General features: G+C 43.0%; 1 protein-coding gene and 1 long non-coding RNA gene across 5 annotated transcripts in view; one reads left to right on the plus strand and one right to left on the minus strand.

The window, feature by feature from the left end:
* Positions 1–1,238: 1,238 nt before the first annotated feature.
* On the minus strand, positions 1,239–17,787 carry LOC129526491 (uncharacterized). Its single transcript, XR_008671149.2, has 3 exons — positions 17,460–17,787; positions 15,306–15,402; positions 1,239–1,681 (listed from the first exon to the last, which is right to left on the minus strand). It is a non-coding gene; the product is annotated as an uncharacterized lncRNA (long non-coding RNA).
* Positions 17,353–19,065, plus strand: part of TPP2 (tripeptidyl peptidase 2) — an 82,765-nt gene continuing 81,052 nt past the window's right edge. For 2 of the 4 annotated variants that reach the window (XM_031001305.3, XM_055360686.2), the window contains exon 1: positions 17,419–18,215. In XM_031001305.3, coding sequence (XP_030857165.1) covers positions 18,051–18,215 — 165 coding nt within the window. In that variant the 5' untranslated portion in view covers positions 17,419–18,050. Of the gene's footprint in view, positions 18,216–19,065 lie in introns of all 4 variants that reach the window. The other 2 variants (XM_019039824.4, XM_004054707.5) reach the window with 2 other exon arrangements.

Genomic DNA, 19,065 nt, shown 5'->3' on the forward strand with positions numbered 1-19,065 from the left:
GAGGCCAAGACAGAAGGATTGCTTGAGCAGGAGTTTGAGACCAGCCAGGGCAATATAGTGAGACCTTGTCTCCACAAAAAAAAAAAATTTAATTTGCTGGGCACGGTGGTGTGTGCCTGCAGTCCCAGCTACTCAGGAGGCTGAAATGGGAGAATCGCTGGAACCCAGAAGGTAGAGATTGCAATGAGCCCAGATGGTGCCATTGCACTCCAGTCTGGGCAACAGAGTAAGACCCTGTCTCCATAAATAAATAAATAAATGTAACTGAGACCACAAGTGTAAAAGAATTTAGTATAGTGCATGGTACAAAGTAAATGCTGAAAGAATATTAGCTCATATTACCTCTTTTTTCTTCTTTCTCTAAAAATTAAAAAATAATAGTAAAACAGGTCGGGCGTGGTGGCTCAGCCTGTAATCCCAACACTTTGGGATGCCAAGGTGGGAGGATCACTTGAAGCCAGGAGTTTGAGACCAGCATGGGCAACAAAGCGAGACCCCTGTCTCAAAAAATAAAATAAAATAAATTAACCAGGTGTGGTGGCCTGGTCCCAGCTACTTGGGAGGCCAAAGCATGAGGATCATTTGAGCTTAGTAGTTTGAAGGTGCAGTGAGCTATGATCGCACCACTGAACTCCAGCCTGGGCAACACAGCAAGACCTTGTCTCAAAATAAATAAATAAATTATTTAATTAGAATAAAATGAAAATGGGGGCAACATATGGTACATTAGCATTAGCATAGCCTTTGGAATCAGAGACAGTTGTCAGCTATTCTATGAAATTGACCAAGATACTTAACTTCCCCCTGCCCTGCCCCCCCGAGACAGAGTCTCACTCTGTTGCCCAGGCTGGAGTGTGGTGGTGCAATTTTAGCTCACTGCAACCTCCGCCTCCCAGGTTCAAGCAGTTCTCCCTGCCTCAGCCTCTGGAGTAGCTGGGATTACAGGTGCCCACCACCACGCCCAGCTAATTTTTGTATTTTTAGTAGAGACAGGGTTTTGCCAGGCTGGTCTCGAACTCCTGACCTCGGGTGATCCGCCCGCCTTAGCCTCCCAAAGTGTTGGGATTACAGGCGTGAGCCACGGCGCCCGGCAACATACTTAACTTTTTGAGCTTCTGTTTTCTGATGTCTGAAAGGATGATAAGACCAATTGTAAGGCGTGGTTGTCTAGACAACTAAATTTAGATCATATAGGTAAAATACCTACTATATAGTATGTTCGTACTTTATTTTCCATCTCCCTTCACCCTAATATGTTCCCAAATTTGCTATAATTTATAGAGTGTGGCTCTCTTTCATAACTTTTGGCTGTGAGAGTCTCCTTCGCCACACAATATCATTATTTTTTCAGAACAGTCATTAAACACTGCATTGCCTCTGTCTGTTTGTTCCAAACTGTAGAAAAACCCTAGTCTTTTGGACACAATCATTTTATTTGACCTTTTCTGCAACTTATTCAGCTTCATTCTATCTTTCCAAAAGAATATTGATCTGTCCAAAGAAAACAGCATTCCAATCCATACTCTTGGTTTGTTTATATACTTAGCATAACTTCTCGGTTCTGTTTTCTTTATGTTGTCCTGCATTCTGTATGCTTTCTCATCTTCCAGCACATATCAAGCCAACATCTTCAGGGAGTGGTCTGCTGGGACTGGTTTACCATGCCTCACTCAGGTATCTCCTAGAACAAAATCACAATTTACCAAGAGCAGTAGGATGAGTCTAGACAAGATACTGGCTTGTAAAGAAGGAATTCAACCAGAAGGTGGCACTATTGCAAAGCCAATCTAAATGCATTGCTTTCAAGACACATTTTCTAGGATTTAATAATATACACAAAATAAATATTGAATCAAATTTTATATCAATAAAAGAATAAACAAATGTGTACTTCTGCTTATGATAACTATAGTGGAATTATAATTATAAAGCTGAACATGTGTTTTAAAAGTTTACTATCAGGACAGCATGCTTCTTTACAATATGTAGATTTGCAGTTAACTATCAATTGTGGCCAGTTTTAAATATCACAGCCATTTAAGCAAAAAGGCAAACACTTTTCTGGCTCTCATCATGTGCTAGGGATAGTTCTAAATATTTTATACAAAGTCATTTAATTTTTGCAGCATCCCTATGGAATTGGTATTATTGTTGGATTAGCAACTCTATTTTTTTCTAGATGAGGAAACTGAGGCACAGAGAGGTTAAGTCACTGGCCCCAAGTCACAGAGCTGACAGGAGAGAGAGCCAGGACTCAAACCCATCCAGGCTAGCTCCACTCTGTGCACTTTACTACTGCAGTGTGCAACCTCTGAAAGTTAGAAGGAACTGTAAAGGTCATCATGTCTCATTCCCACTGGAAGCAGAAGCCCTTCCTTGGCTACCCTGACAGGACAGGACAGTGGAGGAATCCCACTCTTCAACATGAGCACACATCAGGGATCCATGGGCCAAATCACCCCCACCCACCGCCTCCACTCTGAGCAAGGCTCAATGTAACCTGCAAGACTGGTTCTCCCCTTTCCCTTCTAGCTCCATAGTAGACCACCTGCTGCCCATCATCACTCTTTTTCCTTCACTTATATTAGTGCCGCAAATGCAGCAATGCCTGTCTGAATCCCAGGTGTGATCTGAGTTTAATTCTCCATCACAGGGCCCTGTGTAAACCACTTTTAACTCTAGCATTAAAGTTAAAAGTCAAAACTATTAAGAATAACTGTAACCACAAAACCTTGTTCATAGGTACACAATATAAAAATACACTCTGATATCAATAACGTAAGGTAGGGGGAGTAAACATGTAGAGCTTTCACGTGCAATTCAACTTGAGTTGTAATCTCAAAATGGGCTATTATGGCTCTGAGGCTCATATGCAAGCTTCATGGCAACCACAGTTGCATTCCTATACGCTCACAACAAGCTATCCAAAAAGGAAAGTAGGAAAACAATCCACATATTTTTCAGGTTCTATTTAATGCCAAGCTTTTTTTTTTTGGCATGTTTTTTGCACATTTTGTTGGTAATAGTGCTGTTTAAAATGGCCCCCAAATAGAAGTGCTGCCTAGAGTTCCTAAGCACAAGAAGACTATGATGTGCCCTTACGGAGAAAACACAGAGAAACGTCATTCAGGCATGAGTTCAGTGCTGTTGGCCATGACTTCAATATTAATGAATCAACAGTATGGTACATCCAGGAAAAGGAAGTGGAAATTCATCAGTCTGTATACAAGGGCACGCCAGAAAGTGCTGGAGTTATGTCTACAGTGTATTATAAACCTGTGTGTATTAGTTCATTTTCACACTGCTATAAAGAACTACCTGAGACTGGGTAATTTATAAAGAAAAGAGGTTTAATTGACTCCCATTTCCATGTGGCTGGGGAGGCCTCAGGAAACTTACAATCATGGTGGAAGGCTAAGAGGAAGCAAGGTACCTCTTACATGGTGGCAGGAAGTGGGGCAGGAGGAAATGCCACACTTTTAAACCACCACATCTCTTGAGAACTCACTACTGTCACAAGAACTGCATGGAAGAAACTGCCCCTATGATTCAATTACCTCCCACCAGATCCCTCCCTCAACAATTTTTCCAAACAACTTTTATTTCCTCAGTCTTCCCTAACCCTGTGGAACAAGAAGCTGCCATTGACCAGTCCCAGGGTAAGGCCGATATCTTTTCTACTCCCTCAATATATATTTTTAAAAATGCCTGCTAAGTATTATGCAGGAAAAGGGTTGTATGAATTGTAATGAAGGGATTACAATTCAATATGAGATTTGGGTGGGGACACAGAGCCAAACCATATCACTATGGAAAACATGGATTGATGAGACAACCACTGATTTAAAAAGCATGTGGACAGCATTGTTTCGAGGCTGAAAGCCAAAGACATTTATGTTATGTTCCTTAGGACAAGGAAAATGTTAAAGCTTTCTCAGCTACTGGTTGGCTCACTCATTTCATTCAAAAGGCCAGATGACGTGAGATGTTGAACTTGCAGCTGAGGCAGGCTCTGCAGATCAAGAGGCTGAGGAAGAATTTTTAAAACCTCTGCTGGAGCACGTGAGGTAGCAGGGCTGGAAAGGCCACTCTGATTGGGCTATGAGGTTGAAGTGCCCCCTTGGGACTCAGTTGGCCTACAAAGATGCTTTCCAGATATCCTGCCTCCAATGTGTGCTCAGATAGTGTCAGTGCCCAGCAGAGCTGACCAAGACAACCACAACAGTGCAGCTCGCCATCTTCACCAACGTGCCAGGCGGCTTGTTCTTCTTACTTGTCATTCTCCATCACTATATGGCCACCAGTAATCCCAAGAGGCAGGAGTGTGAGTGGGGCTTCTCTGCCCAGGGTTCCAGGACACAGTCTGAGGTGAGATGGAGGGTGTGAGGGGCTTTTGCATTTCACCCCTCTCCCCATCACAACATACAAAGCAATGCCACCTGGATTTTTCCAAACAACTTTGATTTCCTCATAGTCTTCCCTAACCCTGTGGAACAAGAAGTTGCCATTGACTCAGTCCCAGGGTAAGGCTGATATCTTTTCTACTCCCTCAATACATATTTTTAAAAATGCCTGCTAAGTATTATGCTGGAAAAGGGTTGTATGGAAGAGCAGGTTTTGAACATCAGTGAGGCTGGCTTGTTTTACAAGGAAGTTGGCAAATAAATCTACCTAACAGGGTGGTATCTCAGTTGACAAAAATGTTTCAGCCAGAAGCTCACAGGACCATAATCCTGTATTTCCCAGCATAGGAGCAGTGGTTCAGAATTTGCTAACTCAATGTTTGCTACAACCTTGTAGAATATAACTACTGTGACTAACAAGGATCACCCGTACCTCCCTGTCATGCTGAAATCGGGCATGTCCATGCTTTCATCAATGAAATGGGAGCAGAGGGGACATGTTTGATGTCCAGACAGAGTGTTCAGAGCACTATACCCTTCACTATGCCCTGTTTTCCATTAACCACATGGTCGTCTAGCAATGTTCTAGTCTACAGCTTCTCCATGAGCCAGAGCCTGGACAGAACATGTCAGGGAATAAATCAATGATGATCATGCCAGAGAGAGAGAACATGTGGTTTGGAGTCATTGAGATTTGGGGGGTCATTTTGATTACAACATAACCCAGGCTATCCTGATAGAGAAGGTTCCTATATAATGCAGACAAAACATCATGTTGGCTTGGATGAAAATGTTAGCAGTGGAAGTGATGAAAAGTAATCAGATTCTGAGCGTTTTCTGAAGATCAAGCCAACAGGTTTTGAAGATGGATTGGATGGATGGCAGAAGAGTGAGGAGACAAGATTTTTGGCCTGAGCAACTAGAAGCTTTAAAGTTTCATGTAATTGCGAAGAGGAATACTAGAAGAAGAACAGATCTGGGGAAGACAAATAGTTAAGTTTGGAGCATGTAAAGTGTGATATTCTTGTTAGACATCCAAGTGGAAATATCAAACAGGAGTTAGAATGTAGGAGAGAGGTCGAGCTGGAGACTCACATTTTAGAATCTTCAGGTTGCTGATGGTACTCAGAGCCATGCAATTAGATTTCATCATCAAAGGCGTAAGTGTAGGCAGAAAAGAGAAGAGGTTCAAGGACTGAGTCCTAGATCATGCTGACATTCAGAGGTCAGGAAAAAAAAAAGAGGAACTAGCAAAAGAAGCTGAAGCCACAAAACATGAGACATGAGGAGAGAGCAGTGTTCTCAAAACCAAAGACAGTCTCTCGAGGAAGAAGCAGCACTCGACTGTGTCAAATGCTATGGACAATGGTCAAATAAAAACATGAGGCTCAGCTTTCAGAGTTAGCAGTGTGGAGGTCCTTGAACAGACAGTTTCAAAGGTGAACCTCATCCTAGTAGATTCTTAAGAAAATAAGAGGGGTTAAATTAGAGAAAACACAAGTCAAAAATGCACAAAGCTTAACCTTGTGCCATCTGGGAAGGGAGACAAGTTTACAGGGTCCAGCTCCAGTATCAAAAGCAGAGCAGAGAAGGTACATTTGAAGAGGAGAGGCAGGAAGCTGACAACTGGCACACTGCTCCATGGCTTAAAAATATCTTAGAGAAACTTCCCAGTTTTAATTATCCGGACTGTAGTGCTATACCAGCACTAAGTACAGCAAATAAATACAGTTTAGGTCAGTGTTCTCCAAACTTCCTGATGACAAGAATCACCCAGGATCTTTGTTTAAAACACAAATTGCGATGCATTTCTACTAGGGCTTCTGATTCCGTAGCTCTGAAGTGGAACCCAGGTAAACTGTATTTTTAACAAGAGTGCTGGGTGATTCAGATCTTCGGGCAGGTTTGGAGACACTAGTTGAGGAAATATTTTTCTTAGTATTCAAGCAATAGATATCTGCATCTGATTTTAAAGCGTGTATGGGGTCTGCGTGTGCATATGTAAATGTGAGTGTATTTTATATATTGTATACTGTATACACACACGCATATATTATGCAATTTTGTTAAACATTTTGTTTTAAAAAATATGTATACAAAATCTTCAAGAAATCAATTAATAAAAAAGATTTTAATTATTTAATTTTTTATAAAGCCTCTTTTCTTTCCTTCCTACCTTCTCCTATTCCTTTTATATTCCCCAAACCACCTCCAAAACACCCCAAAACAGCTTTATGAATTCACTGGGAATTGGCTCATTCTAAATGAATACTTACAGTCAGTTTTAGAAGACTTCAGAGAATTCTGTCTGGAACCCCAATATGTGACCACCCCAGTTCACATGAATATACACACAAAGTGATTTTTATAACCAATTTTCTATTTGTCATTATTTTATAAAAGAAGAATAGTGCCTCAAGATCAGACATGTCTGTTGTTTAAAAAATTAGATTCTAGAAACAGTATAAATGTATCTGTCCATAAAATATTTGACAAATTATAAAGTAAATTTTGATGATTCACCTCAAGAAAACAAGGTCCCTTTACTATATGGCTAAGCTGATTTTTAAAAACATTTCTTGCAAACTAAGAAGTCCTCTTTTAAAAAAAAATTGTGTACTTTAGTAAGTCTTAAGTTGAGGTGGTGTAAATCTGACCAGTTTTGGTTTTGTTTATTGAGTCTCTACTACATACAGTCACATTTTAATAAGAGCAAATAGCAAATAGTTATTAGCACTGTGGAAGCTATTTTTTCTCATGTAACTTTTTTTTTTTTTTTTGAGAGAGAGAGAGAGTCTTGCTCTGTCGCCCAGGCTGGAGTGCAGTGGCACGATCTCTGCCCACTGCAACCTCCGCCTCTCGGACCCAAGCAATTCTCATGCCTCAATTTCCCGAGTAGCTGGGATTACACGTGTGCACCACCACATCCATTTTTGTATTTTTAGTAGAGACGGGTTTCACCATATTGGCCAGGCTGGTCTTGAACTCCTGGCCTCAAGTGATCCGCCTGCCTCAGCCTCCCAAAGTGCTGGGATTACAGGTGTGAGCCACCAAGCCCGGCCTCATTTAACTCATATAACTTCCAAATTGATGACAGAGGAAGCAGAGGCCTTGCTAAAGGTCAGGTAGCTAATTAGTGGCAGACCTAGACCTAGAAGACAAAACCCTTTATCTGCTGCCCAGATGCTTTTGCTACCATATTGTTGGCTTCTCTTGTTCACTTCAGGATGTTCGGGATCATCATTGAGATTTGCCTTTAACTGGAATCTTAAACCTGGCAAGTTTTTCTGACATTCCAAATGTGGGCAGATGGACAGGTTTTATGAAGTCCCACGCAGGTGCCACAATTGACAACAGCCCCAGTTAGGCAGGTCCAGGCATGAGCCTATCCAGTGAAGCACCACAGGGCAGGAACTACACCTTGGACAATGGCTTGTCTGATTTAATACATGTCTGCCGTCCTCATGGTGATTTATTGTCATGGAATTCAGTGAGAGAATGTTTTTGCTGAATAATATACATCAGGAATTGAGGTGAAACAAAATAAGTACTATATGCCCTGTTCTAGCAGAAGCTGCTTTAAGTAAGGGAAAATTCCATATGATGTCAAATAAAAGTGTCAAATGTAAGGATACAAAGGAATCACCTGTCAACCCAAAAGCAGAAGCTGATTGGATCAGAAGCTCACTGTAAGCCCCCATCACACACTACATACCCATTTGCTTCTTCTCTGCCTCGGGTCAGGACTCTACTCCTGGTCTATCGTCTGTGGCCAGAAGGTAAGTGGGTTACATTCTTCCGGCCCACTTAGCAGGGACTGTGGGTTGAATGCCTCTAAGGATGGGAGTGGAACTTATGTAAGCCATATACAGACATCTGACTTTGTCAGAACTAAAGTAAATGATGACCTTCATTACCGAAAAGGCTTATGTTTTGGAAACAACTGTACTTGCAAGAAAGGACCCATTTCCAGCTTCTCAAGAGATTTAAAAACAAACACATGGAGTTAAATAAACTGATATATCCAAACAAATTAATAGTACGCCTGATTAACAAGAAAGAATAAAATTCTACGTACGAATATTCATCAGGAAATATTGTGAAGCAAAAAACAAAGAAAAAAATAAAGTGCAGGACAGTGAGTATAGTATACTACAATTTGTGTAAAAAAGGAAAGAGGAAATATATGCATCATATTCTTTGTATGCATACGACATTTCTGGAAGGATATACAATTTAAGTCTAGAGAATTTTACACTCTTCAAGCTGCAATGTTTCTTGGGCATTCCTTTCTCTCTATGATACTACAACACATAATGTTATCCTGTTTTTGTATTATTCTTTTTTTCTCACTCCTAAGAACACCAAGTAATAGAGTTAGAGAGACTATGCAATCAGTAACTACCAAATAGTATAAACATTTGATATTAAAATAAATTGGGCAAATGCACAAAGATTTGAGAACCTATTCTGAGTTAGAAGCTGTGTGAGACATCACTGGGTATGGTAGAACACAATTCTTTGGCCAGGGAGGACATAGTGTAGTTCAACCACCATTTCTGAAGCACTCAAGTGCTAGGTGGTATATAGTTGGGAAGATAGGACTCTCAGATGACCTGGGGTAGTTTCTTCTATCCAGGGGGTTATCCATGAGTAGAGGCCTCCTACTGTCTGTCTAGCAGTTCACACAAGGTTACTAAACATGGAGCGGGGGGCACTTCCTGTTGTAGATGATGCAGGACATGAGAGCACCAAAACTGGGAGGATTCTTGGCTTCCCTCAGGAAACAATTCAAGGGCAAGCCAGTCGTGTTAGCAACCTTTTACTGAACAGCACTGCTCCTTGCAGTGCACCCAGAGTGAGCAGCATATGGGCTCTTGGCAACTGGGTTTATACTCACTTATACCCACTTACAATTGCATGCAAATTAAGGGGCGGGTTAACGCAAACTGAGGGTTGGGTTATTTAGAACTTTTTAGGGAAGGGGAGGTAACTTCCAGGTAGTTGCCACGGAAAAAGGTATAGCTTTTGGGTTGCTGCCATGGCATTTGAGAACTGTCACGGCACTGGTGGGACTGTTTTATGTCAATGAGCAATGAGGGCAGCGACGGATCACTGTTGTCACCATCTGCTGGTTCCTACGGTTTCTTCACCTCATTCATTGGCACCAGGAAATAAGTCCTGCCAGTCCCCCACCTCATAGATACTCCATTACCAATGCTTCACTAGGGTGAAAACAAAGTGGACATCAGTGAGGCTGTGGGGGCAATCAGGACCATCCAAAAGTCCAAGTTATTGTTCCTGCTACGGACTGCATATGTGTTCCTTTAAACTTCATGTGTTGAAACCTAATCCCCCAAAGTGATGGTATTTGAAGGTGGAGCCCTCAAGAATGGGATTAGCGCCCTTATAAAAGAGGCCCCAGATACCTCCCTCACCCCTTCCCCTGTGAGGACACAGTAAAAAGACAGCTGTCTATGAACCAGAAGATGGGCCTTCACCAGACTGAGTCTGCAACTTGCTCTTGGATGTCCCAGCCTCCAAAACTGTGAGAAATGAATTTCTATTATTTACAAGCCACTCAGTTTACGGTATTTTGTTATAGTAGCCTGAATGGATGAAGACTGTCCCCATGGGCACACGATAGAACTGTACTTTTCTGCCTCCTTGAACTTGGCCGCAGCCATGAAACTTGCTTTGGTTAATGAAATGTGAGCAGAAGTGATGGAACGTCTGGAAGCTGATGCCTATTTCCCCACGTTCTTGTTTCTCCTGCCGTGGTGACCAGCTACATTCCAGACAGTGCAGCCTTTCAACCTGAATCCAAAGGTGTGACAGCTTGGAGCAGAGCTCTCAGCCAACCGGGAATGGAGATGCTGCATGAGTAGACAAGGGCAATGTCTTTTAGCTCGCCGGAATTTGGGCTTGTATTCTGCCACAGCATAGCCTGGACTATCCCTGATCAACACAGAGGTCCTAAGAAGTTATTTACTGAAAATTCCAGTGAATGTCTCACAGCTGGAGAAGGCAACAAAGAGGAGCATAGAATTGGGCCTCATGCCCAGGATTAAGCTTGCAGATGCAAGATGCTGCCCACGAAGGGAAGCTCCTGCCTAAGCCCCCGCTCTGTGTTTCCCCGTACATACCATCTGCCCCACACAAATAATCAAGGCCATCTGCCACATAATTCTCTTATGTCTTTAAACCTACAGTCTCTAGTGTCCTCTGGAGGTAAATGGATTCACTGTTCTGCCCAGTTTCTACTGGTTCTGCAGAGGGAAGGGTGAGCCTCTGGTCCCTAGGACAGCTGTTCAGAGCTGTTGGGGAGAAAGAGAGAAAAGGCAGCTCTGGTCCCACAGATGAGAGGAAAATGGTGAGAGATTTCACCATGTTTTGTGAGATACGTGAAATTAAACACACCTCACCACTCCAAGTATTAATTTCCTGTCAAAAGCACCTATTTTTCCTATACGAAAAAATCACATTTCTCCTATTTACATAACATTGGCTCTTTTTTGTGTAAAGTAATAACCCTAGCTGTATAATGCTAAAAGTACATCTCCCCATCTCTGGCCTGGGAAGGCATTTTTAAAAAATTTCTTGCATTAACTGACAATAAAAGACACCATTCTGAAATTGATTCAACTTCGATATAGCTTTTGGGGTGTCTGAGTCTTTTGTTTTCTTTTTGATATGGAGGCTCACTCAGTCACCCAGGCTGGAGTGCACTGGCGCGATCTCGGCTCACTGCAAACTCCACCTTCCAGGTTCAAACAATTCTCCTGCCTCAGCCTCCCAAGTAGCTAGGATTACAGGCACCCGCCATCATGCCTGGCTAACTTTTGTAGTTCTGTAGAGATGGGGTTTCACCATGTTGGCCAGGCTGGTCTCGATCTCCTGACCTCGCGATCCACCCACCTTGGCCTCCCAAAGTGCTGGGATTACAGGTGTGAGCCACTGTGCCTGGCCCATTTTTGTTTTGCCTAAAGAATATCCTTTAGTATTTACTTTTTGCTGTCTTTCTGGTGACACATTGCCTCGGCCTTTGCGTCTCTGAAGATGTCTTGATCATGTTCTCATTCTTGAAGGATGTTTTCATTAGCTACAGAATTCTGGGTTGGCGATTATTTTCTTTCAGCATGGGTGAGCTGTCGTCTCATTGTCTCCTGGTTTTCTTCATTTCTGTTCGGAATCGGTTGTCAATCAATTGCTGCTTCTTTGAAAGTAATCTTTTTTCTCTAACTACTCTTGCCTTTTCATTTTTTTTTTCTATGATGTCCCCAGATGTAGATTTTTTTAAAATTTATCTTGCTTCAGGGCCATCGGACTTTTTGAATATATAGGCTTTCAACACTCAGATATTGCTTCTAAAGCATTTTCTTTCTCATTTCCTAAAAGCTTGTTAGAACTTCCCACTATTACATCTATTACTCTTTTCATCTCTTCTGTGTTTTTCATCCTTTTATTTTTCCAGGTATTTTTTAGTATTTTCTTGCAATCTATAATTCTTTTTGGCTAAATGACAGTAACTATGAAACTCATTCTTAATTACGAAACCGAGTTTCTTAATTAAGAAACTGAGTTCCTAATTTTGTTTTGCTTTTGTATTTTTCAGTTCTAAAATTTCTTTTTGGCTCTTTCTAAATTGGCTTTGTCTTTTTTAAGTTTCTGATTTTCTGCCCAAATGCTCAACTATATCTTTATCTTCCTGAATGCAGTAAATATAGGTATTTTAAAGTATTTTGCTTCTGCCAGGCAGAACTAGCTGAGTGGGTTTCAGCCTTGGCTACCCATTAGAATAATCTGGGTAGATATAAAATATCTCAATGCCCAGGCGAAAATCCAGTCCAATTAAATCAGAATATCTGGAATTCTGGGAATCTGTGGGCTCAAGTAGCGATATTTTTAAGGTTCTCCAGATGATTCCAATGAACATATACCATTGAGAATAATCACCTTGATCCAAGTTCAGGACTTAATATTATCTGTAATGTGATATCCCTCTGCGGCCAGTCTAAGTTTACTTTCAATTTATTCCTACTTGTTGGGTGTGGACTCTGCAGCCTCAACCCAAAATATAGGTTTTCCATGCTGTTCCCACTCTTGGCAGGCTCTCTGGCCTCCACTCTTGTACCCATAGCCCTGGGAGGCTGTAAAAAAAAATTCTGTCTCTCAGCTACCTCTTTAAGCACTGGCAAATGCCCTGAAAGGCAAAGCTGTCTCAAATGTTAGGCTTAAGTCTCTGAATTTATGTCTTTTACGTGAACTCTTCACCACCCTGTTAGCTCTCTGATCCTTCAGGAAGGTATCTTTCAAGCAGATATTTTTCATACATTGTCCAGTTCTCACTTTCACCAGAAGGCCTGGTCCAAACTGCTTAGTTTACCATTTTATTACTGGAGGCTCAAGTACCTGGAACTTGATGTTGTGTAGTTTACTTTGGTTTGGAGGTATGTTAGCAAAGTGGATATTTGTCACGATTTCCTGGCATCATTGGAAAGCCTTCCTATGTTTATGGAATTTCCCACATTTTCAGTCCTGCTCTCCATGTAAGAAATCAGAACTACTTGATCAGGCTTCCATACAGCCAGGCACGGCCTTGTAACTTAAACTTTGCTGATCAGGTCGCCCTGGCTTTTGGACTCAGTTACCTTTGGTAGAAATGGTAACGACGGCTTTTGCCTTTGGGGGGCAGCAGTGGCGAACCTTCATGCATCCGAACCTGTTTCTTCGGTGTGAGCTATTTTAGTTTCGGGTCCTCGGGGTGGGGGCGGACGTGTTCTGAGGAGCAGGGATACATGTTAGTGCCTGAGCGAGGTCAGGTAGTCAAGGGTCCACAAAAAGCTGGGAGAGGCATCAGGCCGCGATGCAAGTCTGACGCCGAGTAAGTAGGAGAGGCAGAGAGGCTGGGTGGAAGCGCCCTGGACCACCACGCAGTCCAACTTGGCAAAGCCGGCCGGGGAGTCCTGGAGCCTGAGACAGCAGTCCACGAAATTGCCCGCCTCCCGGAACAGATCTGCTCCAGCATCCCTCCGCTTCAATCACGGGCTGGGAGCCGCCCACGGGAGGTGCGGCCTCGCTGCAAGGCAGAGGAAGATTTCAAAGCCCAGCGGCTGGCACATGTAGGATGCTTATGCAATCTCTAGAGTCTTGGAAAATTAAATTTTAAAATATTCTCTAAACGATAGGCTGCAGCCGTAGTTGCAAGGAAGGCGATTCATAGAAAGCTATTGCCTTCCACAGAACCTGTGCCTTGGATTGCAGCCTCAAATGGGGCAGGTGACGGGAAAAACATCTGACTCAGCACTTCCTGCTTTGAACAATGCTGGGTGAGAGAAGTTGCTGTGCGTCCAGCCTGTCATTAATACTTTACCCTCCATAAGATGACCAACGCCTAGGCCTTCTGACCTTGTTTTTGCCTCTCCTCCTCCTCATTTTTTTTGTTTTATTATTATATATTATTACAGATTATCCATGTTTCTCTACTTATACTCTCTACTTGTTTCCAATATCCAATGAACTGTCACACAAACTGTCTTAGCATTAAAAATTCCCCCCAGTGATAATGTCATTAAATCAAAGGAGGAAAAAAATGTAAGCACTTACAATATGTACAACATTTGGCTTGAAGACAAACAGTAAATGACTGTATTGAGTTAAAGTGATTTCAGGGGTTATATAAAATAGTGGGTTTCAAACTGGTACATGGATAGTTTCGATGAAATCAATTTCCAGATGCCTGAAGTCATCCACTTTTTTCTAAGCTTATCTGCCTGACAGCGTGCCTGTGGCGGAAAGACATGATTCTCTTTTGCACCTATATCACTGCTGGGTCTCCCACCTTTTAGGGAAAAGGAGCACATCCCGAATCTTACTATTATGTACCACCTGCAGGTGTAATAGCCTCTGGGGCATCAAATAACAGGACAATTTGAAATACTATCATTAAAACTTTATTTAATATCAAAGTTCAATAACCAATCCTATCCATCTTTTTTTTAAATCAAGAACAATTTTTGTTAAGACCACAATTAGCAAAAAAAGTTACGGCATTTTTGAAACATTCCACAATCTATTATGAGGAACAAGGGCTAGGGAACAAACACCAAAGCATAACAGCATATGCTCTGCTGTGTGTTATGTTAACACTTTTCATTTGTCTCATTAAATCCATCTTTTCTCCAATTTAAGCAAAGGTTATAGAGCAAAAGATGACATTTGTCATATGAGTGATTCTTAAAATGGGAGCTTCAACGTACGTCTGAATTTTGTTCACATCACTTTCTGGGCATATTATGTAATACTTATATATCCTGGTTTCGCTTCTTAAGAATTGATGATTCAATTTTACAAGAGACACAGACATACAAATCTTATCCTTTTAACTAGTCCTGTCATTAATAGAAGCATGACTTATTTATACCAAGCATCTTTTTAAGAGCTCTATTTTCAATAAAAATTTTTTTGTCCTGTAATTTTTAATCAAAGCTTAAGACTTACTCATGTTGTTGTAATCAACTTTGTAATAACTGAAAGATAACCCAAAAGAATAAGTTTAACATTTTTCTTCCAGGAAAATTTTTAAAATTAATATATTTTTATTGCAGATGATGATACATTATCAATATGCCTTTCCATTATAAATGCAAATTACAATGAGAAAAAATTCCATATAGAATGGAAATAAAGTTTCCAGAAGAAATAGTGATGTAAAATGTCTGCTTTTAAGTGTTCAGATATTTTATAAATAGTTGATGGTAGCTATCAGAGTTACACTCAACTGGGTATATTTACATGAGAAACGTGAAAGTTTCATTAAATAATGACGATATTTATACTATGCCAGAAATTACATCCTTTATAATTTTTAAAATTTATGACAGGCCGGGCGCAGTGACTCACGCTTGTAATGCCAGCACTTTGGGGGGCCGAGGCGGGTGGATCACCTGAGGTCGGGAGTTCGAGACCAGTCTGACATCAACATGGAGAAACCCCGTATCTATTTAAAAAAATACAAACATTAGCTGGGTGTGGTGGCACATGCCTGTAATCCCAGCTACTTGGGAGGCTGAGGCAGGAGAATCACTTGAACCCCGGGAGGTGGAGGTTGCAGTGAGCCGAGATCACGCCATTGCACTCCAGCCTGGGCAAGAAGAGCAAAACTCTGTCTCAAAAAAAAAAAAAAAAAAAAAAATTGTGACAAATTTAGACTTCATTTTACAGCTGTACAAAGGGATACATAACTTTTTTAAAAACATGTTTATGGGATATGTAAGCAAAAAAAGAAAAATCTGGCCCGGTGCAGTGGCTGACGCCTGTAATCCGAGCACCTTGGGAGGCCGAGGTGGGTGGATCACCTGAGGTCAGGAGTTCAAGACCAGCCTGGCCAACATGGCGAAACCCCGTCTCTACTAAAAATACAAAAATTAGCCAGGTGTGGTGGCATGCACCTGTAATCCCAGCTACTCGGGAGGCTGAGGCAGAAGAACTGCTTGAACCCGGGAGGCGGAGGTTACAGTTACCCGAGACTGTGACATTGCACTCCAGCCCGGGCCACAGAGTGAGACTCTGTGTCAAAAAAGAAAAAGAAAAGGAAAGGAAAAGAAAAGAAAAATCTAAAGAACATTGTTACGGCAGTCTAATAAAAAGTCTGCCACCTAGGTTTCATAATGAACTGTTCATTCCCCATTTATTCATTGGGTGATACTCTGGCAAAGTCATGCACATGGTGTGGTAGAACATACTGGGGAGAGATTGTGAGAAGACAAATCCAGTGTTTTCATTAACCTGTTTTGTAATCCATGACAGTCAGTTAACTTTGTTTCTTCATCTATAAAATGAAGTGATTGGACTATGGTTCATTTGAAACTGGGAGCCATTCTATTCTATCACTATAAGCTCTATACTGAATGTCTTCTGCGAGTTTGTTATTCTGTTTTCATCTGTGTTAATTTGAAATTCTTTTCTAGAGGTAATGTAAACAGTTGGGAATAAGAAGAAAAACATTCAACTTTTCTCTTTTTCCTCTGCACTAAAGAGAACATGCTTGTGTAAGACTTATGGACTGAATAAATGATCAAGGAATCAACTGAAACCATTGCACAGCCATAAGAATAATTTTTGAGAGTTAATGGAGGATCTCTGAAATTATGTGGGTTGGAAACCGCATGCATAAGGCTTTCCTTTATACCAGGTATTCTTAACTTGGTGTCCATAGACAGAATCCAAGGGGTTCAAAAACTTCCGTAGAAAAAAGATACACACCTCTTAATTTTTTTCACATCAAGTATGAATGTAGGCAAAAACCAGGGTAGTTATGCTGTTATGTCACCAATAAAAATCAGTTCATCATAGTGCAGTTTTCACCGCTATCTCCAAATAATTATATTCTTCACTATTTTGAAGTTATGGTAGTTTATTAGCCTCGGCCCTAGCTCCTGTTATTTAATGCAAAAGAAGCACACCTGTAACTATATACACAGGTAAAGCTCCTGCTATATAACAAAATTGCCTTTAGTATTTTTGATAACTGCATTTAAACATAATTTATTTCCTGGGTAATCCTATCTATTTCATTGTATGCATTTTAAAACACTGCTTGAGAAATAGGCCTCACCAGATTGCCAAAGGGGTCTTCGGCACAATAAAAGGCTAAGATTACCCTGGCATGAGCATACACATAAAGATCATTAGAGGACAACTATGCAGCTTGCAGCAACTGACGGCAGGCACTGTGAATTTGGAAAACTGAAAATTATGGCTCTATAATTGAGTGGACAGCCGTAAGGAGCAATCAGAAACTTCAGTGTAAGAGGAAAAAAAAAGATGTTTTTCAGAAATCCCGGAAGCTAAGGATCAGCAGAGGATAGGAGGGGCCCATTTCAGTCTCGTGCTTTGTTACTGGCTACAAAGGCGACGGAATGACCAACAACCCACTTCCTGTTGACTGAAACTATTGCCTGTCTCCACCCTATTGCTCCCCCTCACCACCTCACCCCCATCTAAGGGGCATAACAACACAGGGGAACCCAAAGTCTACACCCCTTAACCTACAACCTTCCAAAATCATGTCCGGAGCTTTCGCCGACACCGCAGACTCCTTAGCGGCTAGGCGTGAGTGCGCCGGCTCCCTTGCCTCGGGTCAGCAGCACCCCGGGGCTGGGGCCCCTGCAGCAGCCGCACCAAAAAGTTTCATCCACAACCTTAAGTTTGGAAACTATCGTTTGCCCAGCGAAGGGTTCCCCTTATTCCTGGCTGGCGGTCCATCTCCTTGCCCGTCTCTCGGGGAGTGATTCGGTCCGGGACACCAGGACTCTGCTTGGAGGCCTGCTGTTGCCTAAAAACCCCAAGCGCGGGCCTCTTCAAGACCCCAGGTTCGAGATCCGAACCCTCCAGTAATGTCCTCAGACTCCTCCCCCTTCACTGCAGCCCAGGCAATACTCGGGCCTAGCTCCTGAGAGCGGCGCCGTTGGCTTACGTGGCAGCACGTGATTGGCCACCGCTCCCTGGCAGGTCGGGATTGGTGGGAGACGGGCCGACCCCGCCCCTCGCCCCCGCCTCCGGCCCGAGGCCGCACGGGTGTCCTCGCGCTGCTAGTCCGCGCGCAGTCTGGCAGTTTGCCGCTTCCTCGTCCTCCATCCTGCGTCCATGGCCACCGCTGCGACTGAGGAGCCCTTCCCTTTTCACGGTCTCCTGCCGAAGAAGGAGACCGGAGCCGCCTCCTTCCTCTGCCGCTACCCGGAGTATGATGGGCGGGGGGTGCTCATCGCAGTCTTGGACACGGGGGTCGACCCGGGGGCTCCGGGCATGCAGGTGAGGTGGCCCCCGAGGGCCCGGGCGCGGGGGCGCGGGCGGCCGGGGACGCGGGTGGGGACACAGTCTCGGAGCCCGGCAGGCCAAAGCCCCGCTCTGCGGCCGAGTCCGGGCCGGGGTGGGCAGCACCGGGGTGGGCAGAGGTCAGAGCCGGGCGCAGGAGGGACGGGCGCCCGCCAAGGGGACTCAACGGCGCACAGTGCCAGGGTCGCTGGGCGGGCGAGGGCCCGGACCCCAGGTTGGGCCGTGGTCCCAGCTCAACAAAAGCAGCGTGCCCGGCGCGGCTGCCTGGGGAAGTCTGGGTCCCCCTTTGGCCCCAGGGACTCCCCTTCCTTCTCGCTTCGGCGCTGCCAGGCCGGACCCCCCAGGCTCCTTCCCTCCACGCCGCCTTCCTCTGCATACCCCTCGTGCCTCGGACACCGGTCCCTGCCTGACGTTTTTAAAGAGAATTTTACAGCTTTTATCATTGGGGTGGGGTGGAGACACCAGATAGGCAACTGACATGTGAGAACTTAATGTTTAGGGATCGGGAGATTTGGTTTGGGGAAGAATAGTTTGTCTTTAAGCACGAAAGCTGGGTTTCCAGAAGATAACCCAGTCCGCTTCCGGAATTGTTTCCTGTGGTAGTTTTGTGTATTCTATTTTTAAACGGTCTTCTGCAGCGTATTTGCTTAGGGTCATTGAATCTTGTGGCTTAGTCTTCGTTTACGTAAGGAGAATTCAGTTAGGTTTGGTTTTGGCGAGCTTCTCAGACCTTATGAAATTATGCGACTTTTTTTTTTTAAACCTGAAAACATACGACGGTTTTTAAAAATTACTTAGTTTTTTGCCTTAGGCAACTTTAAAATCT

This window comes from Gorilla gorilla, chromosome 14 (genome assembly GCF_029281585.2).
Source record: "Gorilla gorilla gorilla isolate KB3781 chromosome 14, NHGRI_mGorGor1-v2.1_pri, whole genome shotgun sequence".
Taxonomy (NCBI): Eukaryota; Metazoa; Chordata; class Mammalia; order Primates; family Hominidae; genus Gorilla; species Gorilla gorilla.